At 43.9% G+C, this 19,248-nt stretch overlaps 1 protein-coding gene across 2 annotated transcripts in view; it reads left to right on the plus strand.

The window, feature by feature from the left end:
* The window catches only part of EYA3 (EYA transcriptional coactivator and phosphatase 3), a 55,881-nt gene that overhangs the window by 12,069 nt on the left and 24,564 nt on the right, over positions 1-19,248 (plus strand). For both annotated transcript variants that reach the window (XM_027713603.2, XM_027713605.2), the window contains exons 2-6: positions 7,916-8,010; positions 11,922-11,965; positions 14,322-14,401; positions 16,925-16,991; positions 17,742-17,884. In XM_027713603.2, the coding sequence (XP_027569404.1) occupies positions 7,978-8,010; positions 11,922-11,965; positions 14,322-14,401; positions 16,925-16,991; positions 17,742-17,884 (367 nt within the window). In that variant the 5' untranslated portion in view covers positions 7,916-7,977. The remainder of the gene's footprint in view (positions 1-7,915; positions 8,011-11,921; positions 11,966-14,321; positions 14,402-16,924; positions 16,992-17,741; positions 17,885-19,248) is intronic.

Genomic DNA, 19,248 nt, shown 5'->3' on the forward strand with positions numbered 1-19,248 from the left:
CTGCACCCTGTGTGGTCTTCAGAAAAAAATCCATCGGGTGTCACTGCAGAAACAGAGGAGGGGATCAACTCCTTGACCCGTCTAATGTTTCTGTAAATCACTGTGCTTTGGTTTTGTCACAGAAGGGTAACAGTTCCATGTTCTTGTATCCTGTGAGTGATGCACGATGGCTCTGCCTAGCAGGAATTGCCGCATGATTTCTGGGCTTGGTGGGAGTTGTTTTTCTTGATGATGAAGTTGTTTCCAAATCTTCCTTTTGTGAAAACAGTTCTTTTTCCCCATTAAAAATTTCCCTACTGTGTTTCAAAATTAAATTGAAAAAGCATTGCATAAGAACTGGGAAAACAAAGTGCGTGTGTCAAGCAGAGTGAGCTGCAGACGGCTCTAATGCTCTAATAGCCCTTCAAGGATCTAAAAATCATGGGGAAATGCCTATGGAACAGGCATTGCTTAGGGTAAAACTAGATTTGTATTTCCACATTTAATTTCAGTTATTTTCTCATGTATTTATTTCTTTCTTATTTATTTCTCACAATTTTTTCCCATTTTAAGGTTACAAAATTTTGATCAGACCATGATTCTTCAGTCCTACAGGACAGCATTTAGGGGCTTGTCATGGCCACTCATACCTTCTGAAACAGGGCATAAAAAATACCTTCCTTGTAACTTCTACAGTGTTTGATTGTGCAACATCCCGGTTGATAAAGAAGGGAAGAGAGAAAGCATGAAGAGAGAGCAGGGAACCATGCAGCAGCACTCACAGCAAAGGTTTATTCTCCTGGTTGTCACAGGATTTTGCAGATACCCGTGTGTGTGCTACGTGGGTGTGTGTGGGTGTGTGTGGAGGGGGCAAAAAGCAAATAGCAAAGAATCAGTCCCTGCCATGAGCTCTGCTGGCTTTGTTCAAGACAGGGAATCAGCAGGCTCGTGCGTAGCCCAGCTTTCATTCATTAACTCAAGTCCTTTTTCAGCTCTGCTGCTGAAGAAGGAAGCTAGGAGAAAACTGCATAGAAAGGGAGTGGATTTAATGAAAGAAAGCTTGAGGTACGGTGCCTTGAGGAAAGAATTTTAGAGAGAATTTTCAAGAATTATTTTGGAGAGCAAGACTGTTTGAGGAGTTGGTTGTTGATGATCTTAGAAAGTAGGACTTGTGGGGGACACCACAAGTGAAGGTAGAGAAATCCCAGTTCCTTTTCCCTCTTACCTCAATTGATTTCAAACACTGGAGTAAGGCACTTATCCCCATTCATTTGGCAGCTGTGGGGTGATGGTCAGACACGGGCTGTGCAACCTGTGTGTCACAGTTATAAATTAACTCCTGTGCACAATGGGAAGGAGGGGGTGTGTCCTGCTACTGCCAGCTCTGCTTGTGAGAGAAGTGACTTGGTGGAGGTATTTCCTTCCATGGTGGGAGGAAAGTTCCCTGGGCCCCTCCTGCTCGCTCCTGCCTCTCTGCACATCACCAGGCTTGCGTTATCACGGTCTGCTGAGTCCCTTTTCCTTAAAGTACCTTTAGTGGTTTTTGATTTTCTAGTCAGACTGACCAGATTGAACATTTTACACACTGATATACTTGTTCATTTCCTTTGCATCAGTGCGATGTTACAACTCATGAAGAATTTCCATGATCTTTGTTTTGCCTGTTTCAAAGCAAAATGAGAGATTCTTCAAAACTTTAGAGAATGACTGTTTTTGCCAAATCCTCAGGAGAGATCCTGTGGGAGCAGGCACCAGGCTGAGTATGCTGCCTTGGTATAGTCAGAAAACTAGTCTGCTTGTGAATAACAAGCTGGAAATATTTCAGCAGCTTGGCAGGTGAAATACTATCACAGTTGGATAGAGGAATGCTGAGATATGGGCAAGGATAAAATACAACCATGTGCCTGCTCACACCCTGATGTGGAGGGGCACAGCCACTGCCAACAGAGGAGATGACTGAGTGAATTTTGCCTGAAGATTAAAACTTAAATCATGAGCCTTCAGAATGAAAAGCACTTGGAAGCTCTGCAGTGCATGGTAATGTGCCAAGTTCTGCTCTTCTCTGACAGATGCTGTTTGTCACGTGGTGAGTGGCACAGAGTGAAAACATATTGCAAGGAAAAGCCCTGCTCCAGTTGGGATATGTCTTGGATTGCTTTGGCTCCATGCTCCGATCCTGTGTGTGTATAATGCATGGGACATTAATGAAATGCTCCACTGGAAAATATGGGAAGCCTAGACTGTTCTGCTGCCTAATATATATATATTAATTGCTATTCATTGTGAGGTGCTGCCCCTTGAATAACTAAGGAGTTGAAATAACTGCAAAACATTATGGTAGTTTTACTTTACTAGTGCTGTAAAAGATAATAAGAATGTTTCTATGCTACACCACTTAGACAAGTCTCTGGGGCCGGATGGGATCCAGCCAAGGGCACTGATGGAGCTGGCAGAAGGTATTCACTTCCATAATTTCCCAGCCTCCCTGGCTAACCAGGAAGGTCCCACTTGACTGGATGCTTGCAAATATGATGCCCATCTACAAGAAGGGTCAGAAGAAGGATCTGGGGAACTACGACCTGACCTCAGTGCTGTGGAAGGTTGTAGAACAGATCACCTGAAGTGCCATCACATGGCACCAGGACAACCAGGGGATCAGGCCCAGCCAGGACAGGTTTTGGAAAAGCAGGTTGTGCCTGACCAACCTGATCTCCTTCCACAAGGTGACTCGCATAGGGAAAGGCTGTGGATTGTCTACCTTAGTAAAGTCTTTGACACCATTTCCCACAGCATTCTCCTGGAGAAACTGGCTGCTCAGGGGATGGACAGGTGCACTCTTTGCTGGGTTTAAAACTGGCTGGACAGCTGGGCCCAGAGCGTGGTGGGGAATGGAGATACATCCATGTATCTCCACGGTACTGAGTTCCCCAGGGCTCGATGTTGGGGCCAGTCCTGCTTAATATCTTTATTGATCATCTGGTCAAGGGGATCGAGTGCACTCTAAGCAGGTTGGCAGATGACACCTAGAAGCTGAGGGAGCTGGGGGGGCTCAGCCTGGAGAAAAGGAGGCTCGGGGGGGACCTTCTGGCTCTGCAACTCCCTGACAGGAGGGGGGAGTTGGGGGGGGGGGATCAGGTTCTGCTCCCAGGGAACAAGGGACGGGACAAGAGGAAATGGCCTCAAGCTGTGCTAGGGAAGGTTTAGACTGGATATTAGGAAAATTTCTTCCCTGAAAGGGTTGTCAAGCCCTGGCACAGGCTACTCAGGGCAGAGTTCCCATTCCTAGAGGGATTTAAAAGACAGGTGGGTGTGGCACTTGGGGACATGGGTTAGTGGTGGCCTTGGCATTGCTGGGTGGTGGTTGAACCCAATGATCTTGGAGGTCTTTTCCAACATAAATGGTTCTATGATTCTATGGTTTTATTTCAACTTTCTGTTTAATAGATATGATTTCATTACCCCAACCAAAGCTTTGTTTGTAGGGAAATAGTGACTGTTTTAAAGTAATATAAGACCATAGTCAATCAGCTTTTTTTCTAATCAGTATAATTACTGCTTGTTGGTTTTATCACAGTATCCCAACTTTAATTATTTGCAGTGTGGGAGAACTGTTTCTCGGCAGAAATTTTATATTCGAAACCAAGGCAGATGGCTTGAAAAGCACAAAATGAAAGTAAATAACAGTCTAGCCTGGTGCTCATAGTGGGCAGCTTTCAGAAATTCTATCCAGAGTATCTAACTTAAGAGAGCCTGACCAAGCTGGACTTTGTATTTTAGGATTTTTAAGACAGGATTTAGTGCAAGAAACTGTACATCACCTGCCAGGTAAATTAAGCATCGAGATGTGCATAGCAGAAGGCAGGCAGCTGCGGGGAGCAGTTCTGCAGCCCATTCCTCTGCTCTGATGCCTTCTGGTTTGAAGTTTAGATGGTGTGGCTCCATAAATTGGTCAAGCAAAATGTAATGTCACACAAAACACCGATCCTTGATGTTTTGCATTGTTGGTGTTCTATGCAAGTTGGAATTAAACAGGATGGTTATTCAAAACAATTCTAGATGAAATAAAAAGTAGTGTTTAATTCACATATTACAGAATAGTTTTCTTCAGGTAATTAACAAAAATCAGACTATAAGGGGAAAAAGTGTGGTACTTTGCTGGTTTCCAGAAGCAGAACACTGGACTCATTTTTCTGAATGTTTCTTTCATTGCTGCAGCTCATTTGATGGCTTCTTGCACACTTGGTTCCATTTTGTACTCATTTTCTCATTCACAAGTCCAGTGGCCCGCAGAAGCATTCTCACCATCTGAGTCTGCTTTTGAGACCTTCTTCACACAGAAATAAGAATAGATATGTAGATGGGAAACATGACCAAACCCCAGCTGCCCCCAGAGCTGTCCATCACTGCTTCCTTCTCCGTGGAGCTGAGCAGGCACAGTCCCCTCGGGGAGCAGCACCCGCGGCCGCCACTGGCACCCCCATGGGTGTGACTGCAGCAGTTTGGACTCTGCAGAACTGAACTTATCAAAGATCTGCTTTGATACCTCTGCTGTTTTGGTCACTTAGGGTTTAAAAATGTTCTGTGATAAACTGTGTGATAAGCTTACCTGAAGTGCAGTTACTTTGAGTTTTATGCAAGTTAAAAATCTAATTTCAAGATTTGACATGCTACCCCCCAAAAAACCAGAGTTGTTTATTTTCAGTTTTTAAAAATCATCTTTGTTGCTGGTGAGCTGCTGTCTCAGTCTGTTCCTCTGTGGCAACTCAGGCTGAGCAGGTGCAAGGTGCTGGGTTTGTTTTCTGGGAAACGCAAGCCCTGGGCAATGCAGACCCTCTGCTGCTGGATGAGGAGGCACCCGGAGGGGCTTGGGGGCCCTGGGGCACATGCCTGCCCAAGGGCTGGGGCTGGCTGATGGGCAGTGGGGGATTAGCTGTGTTGGAGGGGGCTGTTGGGGACATGAGTGAGGCAGGAGCAGCTGCTCCCCGGATCCTCGTCCCCGTGGCCTCGGCGCTGGAGCTGTCAGCAGCTTCACTCAGCCTCTGTGCGGGAGGACAGGGGCATGCAGAGGGGCTCCGTGCACAGAGATGATGTCAGGGAGAGGTTCTGCCTGTGCCCATGGTCCAAGGACTTTCCATGCTTGTGCCTGGCCACAGGAAGCCCTGTGGCTGTTCTGCAGGAGAACCTCATGACTGGGTGGGTGATGCAGATGAAAAGGCTGCGTTGCCGTACATGTGTCACCGTGACTGATGTCTCTGCTTCATCAAAGTGAAACATCAAGTAGATGGTAAAATTAGGGTTTCAGTTCCTATGGCTGTAGCTGAAAAGGGACGTCCTGCTGCTCTGCTTTCGTGCTCTGCCTGAGCCCATCCTGCTGGCTCCCCCGGCACAGGACTGTGCAAGGCCAGAGCCGATTGCTCTGAAACCAGCTTCATAAAAAGGTTGTGCTTGGGTCCCTCTGGTTTTTTTTTCTTTCCTTTTTCTTTCTTTTCCCTTAGCAGAGGGTTAGATTCCAGATCCAGGCTGCTGTTGAGCCACACAAGCCTTTGGTGGCCACGAAGGAGGGAGTGTGAGGCAGGCAGGAGTGGGCTGCTGGAGGTGGGGAGGGGCAGGAGCTCTCCCTTCAGCAGCAGTTTGTGCTGTGGTGTGAGAGGGGGCTGCCCTCACCCCTCACTCTCAGGTGTGGGGCTCAGTGCCTCCCTGTCCCTGAGACACACACGCTGCTGCTCGCTCTGGATCAGGACAGCCTCGGGCACACCTGGAGTACTAAGTGTCCCTGGGAGATGGTGTGAAGCCACTAGAGGCCAAGTTCTCACTTGCCATTGAGGCAGGCACTTGCTGTTCATCTGCTTTGGTTCAGTCATCTGCTTCCAGGTGCTTCCCACTTGTTTGAGAAGGGAGTTTTGTTCACAAGTGTAACATATTCCAGTGGGACTCCGGGAATCTTTTTGTCTTGTAATTATTTAAATCCTTCTCAAAGTCAAAATTAAAGAACTACTCGCAGCTTTTAAGCAAAGCATGGAATGGGAAGTTGCTGCTGTATGGATCAGTGGGATGTGAAATACTTTTCCATACTGAAGAGTTTCATCTGGGATTTTTCTAAGAAATTACACAACAAAACAGCATCAAATAATGAAAGTGAGGGACAGGTCAGGACCTCTTGGTTTCAATTTCAACTCTTCTTGCTCTTGGCCATTGTATTCTGTGCTCCTATTTATAATCTGTGAGTGCTGCAATTTCTCTTCAGTCCTGACTTTCCTCTTATTCTCTTTTATTCCTACCAAAACAGTAAAAAGGAAATAAGATTTAGATTTAAAATAAGGCTGATTGAAACAGATGAAGAAAAAACGGTAAAGGTAGCAGTAGTCCTTTGTATTGTGGACTTTCTTGTGTGTCGTGAATAGGGTCATTTCCAAAGAACCTAAGTTACGGAACAGACTAATTTTGAATTTGGTTGCCTTACAGTTCAGGCAATAAGAGTAAGTAGCTTTGATTAGGGGCGGCAGCCTTACAAAATCCTCAAACCCTCGATGAAATTTTACCCTGGCATATATGATACACCCTGCCACTTAAGACCTGTCCTCAAATAAGGGAGAAACCCTTTGTGTTTTCGTGGTTAATCTGAAATTATTCCGGGCTGCAGAGCATCCCTGTGGCTGGCACGTGGGACTGTGCCGCGGGCGGGCTGCACGTGCCGCCAGGTTAAGTAGGTCTGGCAGGGGCCGGGGGGGAACAGAGCTGTGGTTTTCAGGACGCTGGAAAGTTGTTTCTGTAAACTAGTTCAGTCACTTTATGTGGGAACAATTCCATGATTTGAAGGTGCCTGGATGCTCCTGACAGGACGGGAAAACAGAAAGTCCTAGTGGAGGGAGCGGCGAGTAAACGGGCCTTTCACATTTCCCCTGAGATTTACAGTCGGAGTTTTGGGGCTGTGGAGGCAGGAATAGGTACCTATGACCGAAAGGCACTGGATTTCATTTCTTCCAACCCACCTCGTGTTTTGCAGCATTTCTTCTGATTTCTGTTCTCCCCTGAGGATGTGCTGTGTGTACAGGAACGTGCCACGTGTGTGGCAGAGCAGGCACTGCTGGGGTGGCACAGGAGACACCTCTTGCTGTTGGTGCAGCTCAGGGGAGGCTGCTCTGAAGAGGTTGGGGTTGGTTTTAATAAAGTGGTGTCAAAATGAGAAGGGGAAAAAACAGACACACGTGCCACACGGCTCATGCACATTAGGTGGGCAGAGGGGGAAACCAGGAGGACATGGGCCTTTATCTTTTGCCCAACAAATTGCAGAAATTAATCAGGTTTAATCAGGTTGTGAAAATAATCTGCGAAATTTCCTTTTCATGATTTTAAACTCCTGAGCAGTAGCAGCTCTTTGGTGTAGTGTGTAAGATCTCTCTGCTAAATGTTTCCAAAATAAAAATTATTTTATAAAATGTCATCAAACTTCTCTTTTTGAAAGGTGCAATTGAAAAAATGAACTGGCTTTGTGAATTTGGCAAGGAACAGCACCATATGTAAATGCATTTAGGTGTACAGTCTTGTCCTGATTTTTTTTTTGATTGTTATATAAATGTTCTAAATTAAAACAGGTTAGATTGAATCATGCTGTTTACTGACCTAGTAGAGCAGACTCGATCATTTACAGTGTCTGTAAAATCATGGTGCACGTGTCTGATTGGTATGTTAGCTTCTGCAGTCAGTGTGGCCCAAGTAAATGATGTAGAAATGTGCCATGTGCATGAAAAATCTGTATCTTCGAAGCTTAAAGCTAAATCCCTTGTTTATGAAATCTTTCCATATATGAATTTTGTCTTTTGTTTGGGAGATGGCAACATGAGTTTTGTGGGAGGAGTATATAACAATTAATATTCTGATAGCCTACATGATAAGCCCCCCAAAAGTACATAAAGCTATGAACACCTTTTCTTGACAGGCCTTGAAGACTGCTGAGGAACACACGATTTGAATCATTTAAGCATTAAAATAGTAATACCCATGGAAGAGCCACAAGACTTACCTGAACAACCAGTAAGTACATTTAAAAAAGGCTGAAAATGAAAATATAAGACAAATTGGTGATCTCACAAATTCAGTATACAGTTATTTTAATCAATATTGGAAAAGAAGGCTTATTCTTAGTATATTTATCCAGAGGAGAAAGAGCATTTTGCTGTTAGTAAAATGTGCTGTACATTTATTTAATATAACTGCACAGGCAATAGTAATAAAGCAATAGTTATGTATGATTGAACTCTATAATGTTTCTATGCAAAATAATTACTTGTTATGCTTAGAAAACCAGACTATTTCAAACCTGTTATAGAGAAAATAAAATTTGCTATTTTGGGGACAGAATCAGCATGCTGGTTATTACAGGGTATATAGTTTTTAATTCTTGTTGTGCCTGAGATCTTGAAAAGATCCTGTGGTCTGTTGTTTCCACCGGTAGAAAGCATTTTTTTAAAGCTTAATTTAACAGTGTGTTGGAGTAGGGAAGCATGTTGGAAGGTTAAAATTGCTACACATTTGTGAAGTATTTGCAGTACTGTTTGCATTATCAATAACTGGTATTATCACAGCACAGAAGTGTTGGGTAGAATAATTATCAATACAGCATGAGATGAATTAAATTAGTATATCTAAAATATAATAGCATAGGAATTAAGTAGAAATGTTTGTATTAATGCTCTGTTTCCCAGTTAAACCTGATGGAAACTCAGTGAGAAATTGCCAAGTTAACTTTGAGAGTGAAGCTTATTGAAATTTTGCAGACCTTGTCAACTGCACACAAAACCAGAATAATGTACTGAGGGCACTTTGGGGGTGTTCTCATTGGAAAGATTTTGATGCTTTTTTAATGTGAGAATTTTATGTTGTTCAGTTAAATTAGTTAAAAAATACATTATAATGTCATTTGTACAATTTTGTGACTTAGGAGCTTAGGAAAGTCAAGTGGAAATGTAAATTTACAATTGTTCAGAACTTGCCCGCCACAACCTGCAGATGATGGGCCTGAGTAATATGCACAAAATGTGTAACGAGCAGCAAAATCATATAGTTTGAACTCCAGCTATTGGTAAGATTTAAGACTGAATTGTCGGTATTAAAAAAAGGAAATACCTTTAATTACATCCTCATGTGATGAAAGCTGTCTTTATTCTTCAGGGCATGAGACATAGGGTACAGCTAATTTTCAATACTTGGAAGCATCCTCTAGGCAGATTGTGCTGTGATTTTCAGCACAGAATATTTTCTCAGGAATTTCTTTTAAGTACCCGATGCCAGTCAATCATTCTGCAACAGAATATCAGACTAGATTGATCACAGAGAGTAAGTGAGGTAGTATTTTGGGTATAGTGGCACGTTCTCGCAGGAGGAAATGAAGATGTTTTTTGTTGTTTTGTTTTGGTTTTTTTTTAATAATGAGGCCATTCCTGAAACAAGTGAATTTTTCTGATGTAAAAAAAAAAAAAAAGGAAACTGAAGTCAGGTTTGCAAAATCCTGTCAGCTGAGTAGCTCAGCGCTGATATTGTGCACACTTGTTTTCTTTCACAAATGATTTTGTTTTTCTTAATTGCAAGAATAAGATCAGTAAGTTACTTCAGAAAATAATGTTTATGTTAAACTGTTCATAACTGAAGCCATAAAGGAGCCTGTAGAGAAGTCATCAGACTTCGAGTTTAATGTATTTTACTTTAAAAAAAATTAATTAAACAAATCGGGTCCTTTGCTTGTGTTGGTGGGGACTGATGGTAATAATTGGTCCCAAAATGTGTTTTTTCTAACTCAGTGTTTGATCATTTAGCCCTGTACTACTGCCTGGCATGTTGCACAGGCTTGTGTTTGGTCCCTGGTTTTTGAGTGTTTCTTTCCTCTTCAAGTCAGAATTAGAATGGAAACAGTTTCTGTGCATGCCACAAGGCTAGAAAACAGAGTGAGGAGTGGGAGTGAGGAGGGGGTGAGCTGGGAGTGAGGAGTGTCCCCAGCTCTGCTTGGGCCTGGTCATTATTTGTGATGTCAGTCGGAGCTGGAGTCAGCTGTAGAGCACCTGTTCTCTTGACAACAGGAGGAAAACTTTGATTATGGCTCAGTAAGTACAGCTGAACTCCAGCGCTGGGAGAGCTGAGGCAGGAACAGAGCTTGCCAGCACAAAGAATTATTTGGATTTTCAGTGATAGAAATTTGTGTTTTGGGAGCTGGGATCAGCTAGAATATGTCACTTGGCACTTTTTTTCGTTTCTTTTTTTTCTTTTCTTCTTTTTTTTTTTTTTAATAAAAATCAATGTAAGCTGCAAACTGGTGGAAAATAGAAAGATGGATGTAGGAGCAAAGATGTACCTTAGGAGACATGTCGCTTGTTGTAGTGCAGCAGAACAGCTTAGAGAGAATATCTGCGGTTGCTAAAACTGAAACAGGAATCCCTGAGGTAGACCCCATAATTTTCTTGGTTTAATTTCCTTTTTTTTTTGTTTTTGTTTTTATCTTTCTTTTCTCCCTTATTTTTAAAAAGAGTGAATTCACTTTTACATCCTTTCAGGACTTGAAGGGGGCCTACAAGATATCTGGTAAGGAATTGTTTGCAAGGGCATGTAGGAACAGGGTCAGGGGGAATGGCTTCAAACTGAAAGTTTGGCTTAGATTAGATATTAAGAAGAAATTCTTTACTCAGAGAGTGATGAGGCCCTGGCACAGGTTGCCCAGGGAAGCTGTGGCTGCCCCATCCCTGGAAGTGTCCAAGGCCAGGTTGGACGGGGCTTGGAGCAAACTGGGACAGTGGAAGGTGTCCCTGCCCATGGCTGGATGGTCTTGAAGGTCCCTTCCAACCCAAACGATCCTGTGATTCTATGAAGAGTCTTCAAACTGTGATCTTGTCTCTGGAAAGGGAACAAAAAACCTTCAGCATTTTCCCAAAGGTTTTCAGAGGGGAGTGTGTGTTGAAAGAAGGCATTTGAAGAGGTTTCCACAGCCTTTTTTAAGGCTCATGCAGGAGAAGGATGGATAGGTGGGGATTGGAGTTGGAATGGGATCTTGCAGGGCCCAGCTGGCAGTGAAGCACACCATGACAGCACTCCCTCCTTGGGCCCCAGACATCAACCTTACGTTCTGGTTACTAAATCACGCTGTTCCTGCATTAAATATGTGTTAAAAGATGTGGCACAAAACAGAGAACGTGCTTTCCAAGGCCTTGAAAGACTGTTTAAAACTGTTCCCTCTCACTTCACTTTGTAGCATAAGTTGTATTGATTGGTGATTGGTAGGCATTGGGTTTGCACCTCACTGAAGGGTCAAGATTTTGTAAATGTTATTGCAGAGCATAAAGACATTAGGGACAATTTCTTTTCAAAACCTGCTGAAATGGGGACAAGCCAAGGCTGACCAGCTGAGGCAGGGACATGATAAACTGAAATCCAAAATTGCTGTTTGCACACTCACACTGACTACCACTTGTACCAAGACCATCTGAAGAGAGGATGAAAACTTGTCCAGATATTTATTGATTTTTTAAACGGCTTTAACAATTGACTTAAAGGAAAACTCATATCATAGAATCATAGAGTGGTTTGGGTTGAAAGGGACCTTAAACATCATCTAGTTCTGATCTCCTGCCATAGAACAATTTAAAATACTACTCTCTGTATAACACCAAGGGCATGGTTTGACAGAGGGGGAAGGTCTCCCATCATGGGGGAACAAGGCACAATGGCCTCTCATCCCGAGAAGTTCCAGTCCAGGGTGTGCTGATGGAGGGCTGTGTGTGCAGCTTCAGCCCAGGGTGTGCTGATGGAGGGCTGGGTGTGCAGCTTCAGCCCAGGGTGTGCTGATGGAGGGCTGGGTGTGCAGCTTCAGCCCAGGGTGTGCTGATGGAGGGCTGGGTGTGCAGCTTCCCTCAAGGGCAGCTCCCGGTGGTCGTGGCTCTAAACGTTTTTATTCTTTGCAGGTGAAAAAAGCCAAGATGCAGGAATCCAGAGAACAGAGCCTGAGGTATGGGATTTTGAATTTGATTTTAGTGTGGAAGAGTTCTTAATGTTCTTTTATCATTATAAAGCTTCCATTTTAGAAGCTTGCCTGTTGTTTTATTTTTCACAGAGCTTGGGCAAATATAGTCACTTTTGTGTTTCACATAATTTTGAGATTAAGTTCCAAGTAAAACAGTAATTAACTGTCCCTTTGATATTAAGCTTTTATAATAGTGGCTATAAAGAGTCTTAATGGCATCATCAAGACTGATGATTTTCACAGAATGTGATGAGACTGACATGTACTGCACATAGCATGCATTTATTTTGGTGAGACTCACTTGTATTTTAGTAATATCTTTGCTATGATTCCCAATAAAACTATGTGCATAACTGCTTTGAGAAATGAAACCCTCTCGAATTGGTAGCCTCTCCTGTTTAAAGCTGTTGTGTTCTTTTAGCCTCAGTAGATGCTTTTTGCAGGTTATTGTATTTAGGAATGCATTATTATTATTACTTATAATGAGAATAGCTATATTAGGATTTATTCTGTTCCTCTGAGTACAGTAAATACAGTGAAGAAAGATTTCTTTTTGGAGTCTCTGCCATCCCAATAGGAGTGAGGAAGAAACACCACCATTTCCGCAGGAGTGGACGTGGTATATTCCAAAAGTTAGAAATTTGAGCTTCTCATACAAGCTTCCTTTCTGACCAATCTGAGGTTGGAGGAATCACATCCTACAAGGGTTTTTTCCCCTGTGTTGACTACAAAGGGCCCAAGGGCAGGTCTGAACACACTGGGGTGGATGCTGTCCCTTCTTCCGTGTGTCACTGCAATCATGGCTTCCCTGTAGGTGCCAGGAACTCAAGATTTGAGTGTAAACATCCTTGTATAGTATTTAAAAATAGAAGAGGGGGGAAGGATAAAATTGCATTTCTAACTTGATTAAATATTCTGTTTAAATATTCTGGCTCTATTTTGATAAAACTATACATTATTGTAAGTTTGACCAACGGATTAGTTTAAAAGAATTTATTGGACCTGTTTCTCCCATGCCCCTGCGCTGGTAGGGGTGGAGGAGGGAGAGAAAATCAGGAGTTCAGTGAGCCCAGGAAGCAGGGAGTGGTGGGAGGAAGGAAGGTGTTTTAAGATTTGGGTTCATTTCTCATATGGCCCTGTGTTCCCTGTGCAGGTCATCTCGGACACCCTTAGGCTCTCCCTGAGAGTTTAATTTGCTCATCCAACACAAAACCTGTGCAGTTATTTTTGTTGAGTAGACTCAGGTCATGGAGGGAGGCAGAAAGCACTGTACTTGATGCACACCTGAGCTATAAGCAAAGTTCCCTCTTAGCAGCAATAAGCAGTTACCTTGTCTCCTTAATCTTGAGAACTGCGGTCTGAGAATGTCAGAACAACACACAGATACCTCAAAACCTCATGAAAAGCTGTGTTGCAGAACTACCAATAATAAAACTAAAGCCAGGAAGTCAATCATCAAGGAAAAAGCAGTTTCATTCAGAAATTACCTGTACTTCCTCCTTTATACATGAACAAAGCAACATTGACATGGAACTGAAACATTGCAGGACAAATCCAAAATAATCCGGTAACCTGCGAATATGTAAGTACAGAAGTGACCCCCAGTTCAAGGATGCTTCAACACTGGTCTTCAGGGACAAACACAGAGAGGCAATGCCCGTGGGCACAGGAGCCTGTGACAGCAGGGCCACACATACCACTCATGGCAGCAGTTCCTTGGCTGCTGCCAGCTGGGGGGCTGGAGAAGCCGAGGGGTGTATGATACCAGCCAGCAGCGCTCTGGGAGCTCCATCCTCCCCTGGGCTGCTCCTTCCCCGTGCGCTGCAGGTGGAGCTCTGCTCTGGCAGCTGGAGCACCTCTTCCCCTCCTTTCCCATGGATCTTAGGCTCTGCAGGGCTATTTCTCTCATATATCCTCACACCCCTCTTCAGCTGCAGTTGGCAGGTTTTTTCCCCTTCTGGAATACACACCTTATCCCACAGCTGCTCCCACTGTCGCTGGTGGGCTCCCTCTGCAGCGGGTGTGTCCTGGAGCCAGCTGGCTTTGTCTCCGTCGGACACTAGGGAAGCTTCTGGCAGTTTCTCACAGAAACCACCCCTGCGGTTCCCCCCACTACCAAAACCTGGCCATGCAAACCCTGTATAGTTTAATGTCTAATTCCAGCTGCAGATCTCTCTCTTGGGATCTCCGAGTGAAATGTCAAAGAGCACAGGGCTAGATTCCGTGAAGAGTCAGTTTGGCGTGGTCCAAAAGGGTGTTATGAATCTGGGGGTTGAGATGCCCAAGGATGTTAGTTTAACAGTTCATAATGCTAATGCTGAGCCTTTGTTTGTCCTGGCAGTCATGTGAGCAACACAGAGGTCAGCGATCAGAAACCTGAATCTTCAAGCCTTGGTTCAAACCTTCCCATGTCCAGTGAGAGTGAGTATCTCCGGAGTTCTGCTCCCACTGGTTTTCCTCTTTTCTTCCACTGGTCCCTTGCTTCATCAAGCACAAGCTTTGTGTTCTCCTTGTAATCCTTAGCCTGCCCTCGCTATCAGTTGTAAAGTGAATGTTTTCTGTAGTGTTTACAAAGTGTTAATGCCTGATGGTAAGCAAATAGCTGTTTCTAACAGATATTTTTGTGTCACTGTCCCCCAGCTTGCTGCTGGGTACTGCTGTGTCTTATCTGCCTTAGGCATGATTTTTCTTGAGGGTTGAGTTGATCAATTATAATGCCTATTGTAAAAGATGTTTTATAAATCATTATCTCTACACAGCTGCTTGGGTCTTTTGTAGCAATAGACTATGAACTGTATTGAATGTCTGCAGAAAGCCGTTAGGAAATAAACAGTGAGGAAACGGGCAGGAAATACAAAGACTGTATAGTAAGTGAGAAGTGGAATGTATCCTTTCTTCTGGAAAAAGAGGGCTGGAGGTTATTAGGAAAGTCAGATTCCTGTGTGGAAGGCCTTTGACTACAGATACTTATTTCTAAATGTAAATCAGCTCATCCTGACTGGAAGTACGGAATGTATAACTTTCCACTGTAATTGATTTCATCTCTGCTATTTTAATCCGTGTGCTGCCATGTTGCAGGAGTTACCAGAAGTTTTAGCCTACAAAATACGTTACCTAACTGGATAAGCCATTTACAAATCCCAGAAATTGCATGCAATATAATTTTTACTTTTTTACACCATTACTTAGTTCTTTATATGCTCTTTTAAAAATAATAATTCTAGAAATATCATTACTACATTACTATTCAGATGCAGATTGACATTCTGTAAAAAAGCCCCATAAAGTTAGACATTTTTGCAGGAGAGATGTGGGAACATCTGACAAGTGTTAAATGAAAGCCTTTAGGTCTGAAAGTTCCCAGTTTGTGTTTCCTGTTCTATCCTTGTACTGTGTGGGTTTCGCACCATGAGTAAAGGCAAACACTGAGGAGCAGAGGAAGGTGATTCATGGACCATTCAGAAGGTTCAGAGCGTGTGAGTGATGGTTTGTACTTCTCAGATGCTGGTCATCAGATTACACCGAGAGAGGGTTGTTGAGGTGGCAGAAAGCACATTAAGGTTGGGGTTAAAGTTAGGGTTGCCTGTGCTGACTGTCTTGCTCAGTGGGTGTAACTGATGACATTTTAAACTACGTGGTGCTACAAAAACAGTAACGTAGGACTGTTCAGATATGGAAAGCCTGACTTGTTGTAGCACATCATTGGCATCTGGATCAAGTCCCAAGGCAGAGTATGCTGTTATCCATGACCATATGCCTTTTTGAAGGCTGTTAATCAAGTCACTCCAGAGGAAGAGGGAAGGTGTGGTCTCTTGTAGCCTGGATCCCCTCCTGGGCAGGACTGGAGCCCTGGGTGCTTTGTCTGCTTCCAGAGAGGAATCAGCTGGTTCCACAGCAGTGCAGCTGTGTTTACTAAGGGTTTGGGTATGGTGCTTGTAGATCAAAAATTATAAACCCATGTACTATGCAGATACATAGTCAAAAAAAGTTGGAGCTCACAGCAGCATCATGCACTACGATGGTGGCGTGTGCCAGAGGGGCTGCATGGAGCCAAATTCTGTGCTGGGGTCCTGCCCATCCTTGCTTTCCTAGTCTGATGGATAGCTGAGTATTTAATTGGGTCAGTTCATGTGAATCCAGGGGGTTTTTAATGGCTCTTGGGCTAAACCATAGCAGCTCAAGCCTCTTTCTCCGCCCCGACCTGGAAATGTGTAACTGAGAGCTGTCCCACACAGGGTGTACCAGAGCCACAGGCTGTGCTGAGTGAGAACATTTGAAACATTTCCTCCTTGGATTTGCAGACTGAGCCACTCTGTCTTTCCAGTTTCACTGGATTTATTCAAGCAGAAAAATGGAAACATTTGGTTAAGTGGAACTGCCAGATTTCTTTAGAGGAATCTCTGGGCCTTGTGCACCGCAGCTGTGCTTCACTGGATGTATGGGACTAAGGTTGTGGAGCTTGAGCCACTCCTTTTTACAGGAAAGACAGATTGCTGGAACCATGCTGGGGTAGAGTATGTAGGGGAAGAAGAGACCTTGGCAAAACAAGCATTTGATCTCTGCTCTGGGACACAGAAATGTTATGCTTGGTGCAGATGAAACCCCTTTGGCAAATATGCAGGGTTTTGGGCAGGACTGAAATCAGAGTTTTATCATGACAACGGCAAAACTTGATGGTCCCAACTGATAAAGAGAAAGAGCACTGTTACACAGGGAGGAATAGTGTGAATGACTGATCTACCTGCTGTGAGCTGGCAAGAAGTACATTTTTTGTTCCGGTTTAACAGTGTGTTTGGAGAATTTGCTTTGAAACAGATATTCAGAGCACTAAACCCTTTGTAAATCCTGTGTCTTGGTTAAAATGTACCGTGAGTACTGACATTTGTCTTTATTTGTTGAGTTTTGAAAGCACCTCTGTAATTATACAAACTATTTTTTTTTCAGTTATGACATGCACTGATTATATCCCAAGGTCATCAAATGATTATACCTCACAAATATATTCTGCAAAGTAAGTCAAGCAATTGTTACTGAATTCTGTAACTCTTACTTCTTTCTGAAGTAATCTTTATGCATTTCTCTAATGCTGTAAATCCCACTTTCATTCTGCTGGCAGCAGATACTAATTGCTGTGGACACTGAAGCTGGCAGAAGTCACTATTTGGCTTTAGTGACTGTTGTTTTATGATCACAAGGATAAATGAGCTCCTTCACAATAGTCTTGGTGATTAATGCCCATAATATTTGACAAATAAACAAATTGAACATAAATAAATGTAAGGGAAATATAAGATTTTCTCATCATTCACCATGTTTAGGGATTTTCTTAGTTCGTCCCATTGGAGCAGGATAGGCCTTAACCCCCCCTGCTTGCTTTTGTGTAGTCTCTGTGTGTGTCCCACTAGTTCTTACACATACTACTATATTGCAGAAGCTCTAGGTAAGACATGGTAAGTGGGACTAACTGCTTATGCCTGTTGGAATGGGGAGTTTGTCCTTCCCGACTCACTCTGCCCTCCCAGTCCTGGAATGAGCATCCCAGAGGAGGGAGTTTCTCTGGTGTCACTGCAGGAAGCTGGCAGCATCTGTTAACTCAAGAGCCTGCCTTGGGAAGCACAAGGAGCTTATGGTACAGAGCACATGTCAGTCTGACTGGTTTCTTCTTTCTGAAGCCATTTTTTAATGTATCTTCTGGTTTGGAGGCTGAAAGATGCATGAGGTAAATAGTTCTTTCTGACCTTTGTTCTCTCTTTTCACTAAGGCCATATGCACATATCCTTTCTGTACCAGTATCGGAGACAATGAGCCCTTACCCTGGTCAGCCTCAGTACCAAGCACTACAGCAGTCCCAGCCCTACACTATCTACCCCCAGACCACGCAGACCTATGGACTACCTCCTTTTGGTAAGAAGTGACTTTAAAGCCTTCTTGGTGCCTGCAATTACTGTGTAATGTCTCATTAAAGAGCCAATGTTAGGCTTAACCAAGGGTGTTGGAGAGAAGAGTTTGTAGGAGAGCACAAATGTAACTTAAATTGTGGGTGGGCACTGATCTCTTGAGAGGACTTCATCTTATAAAATATGATCTTACAAAATTGTTTTCCTGGTTGTTAATTTGGATGTCTCCCCATGAAGTTTGCCAGATGGTTCTTAGTTTGGGATCATAATTTTCTCCAGCTGTGGTATAGCCGTGTTTGTGCAGTTTCCTTGTCACTGAAATGACATCGCACCCCATACTATAGCATTTCTACTGAAGGTGTTTTTCCTTTCCTTTTTTTGCTGGCTAAGATTAAGGTATTTTTGTTATTTCACCTTTCACCAAATGAGATTTCATGCTAAAATGTCTCCAAGTTTACTAGGCAAATAATTTACTTAAGTTGTTCTAATAAGTGAGCCCTCTGATAGCCATTCCAGTCTTTGCAAATGCTTGAAGGGTCAGAGTTCTGTTGTCACTAAAGCTCCAAGATGGGGTTTGAACCATCCACCCTGTGCATAGAGGGGGAAACACACCTCTGGAGTGTTGAATTATTCTAGAAAATGATGTCTGACTTTCTCGGTGGTGTATAAAGGGAGCTGAGGATGAGTAGCACAGACAGAAAAATATGTAACTTCTGGGTGGGTTAGCTGGTGAAAGGAGCTGCCTGGCCTTTCCTTATACTCTGTACATTTGAATCACAGAATATCCTGAGCTGGAAGGGACCCACAAGGATCATCCAGTCCAACCCCTGGCCCTGCACAGACATCCCAACAATCCCACCCTGTCCCTCAGAGCGTTGTCCAAACCCTTTTGGAGCTCTGGCAGCCTTGGGGCTGTGCCCACTGCCCTGGGGAGCCTGGGCAGTGCCAACCACCCTGTGGGGAAGAACCTTTGCCTGAGATCCAACCTGAGCCTGCCCTGACACAGCTCCAACCGTTCCCTGGATGCTGTCCCTGCTCCCCCAGAGCAGAGATTGGAGCTGCCCCTCGAGAGGAGCTGCAGCCCCCGCTGAGCTCTGCCCTCAGCCTGCTCTGCTCCTAAGGCTTCCCTTCCAGACCCTACCCCATCCTCATGACTCTCCTTTGGACACTCTCCAATAGCTTTAGTTCCTTCTTATACTAAGGTGCCCAAAGCTGCCCCAGTGTTGAGGTGAAGCCGCCCCAGGGCAGAGCAGAGCGGGACAATCCCCTCCCTGATGCCCCCAGGACAGGGTTGGCCCTCCTGGCTGCCAGGGCACTGCTGACTCAGGGCTGATTTGTCATCGACCAGGACTCCCAGGTCCCTTTCCTCAG

The sequence above is a fragment of the Pipra filicauda genome, unplaced genomic scaffold (assembly GCF_003945595.2).
Source record: "Pipra filicauda isolate LSUMZ 115617 unplaced genomic scaffold, ASM394559v2 scaffold431_size579624_pilon, whole genome shotgun sequence".
Lineage (NCBI taxonomy): Eukaryota > Metazoa > Chordata > Aves > Passeriformes > Pipridae > Pipra > Pipra filicauda.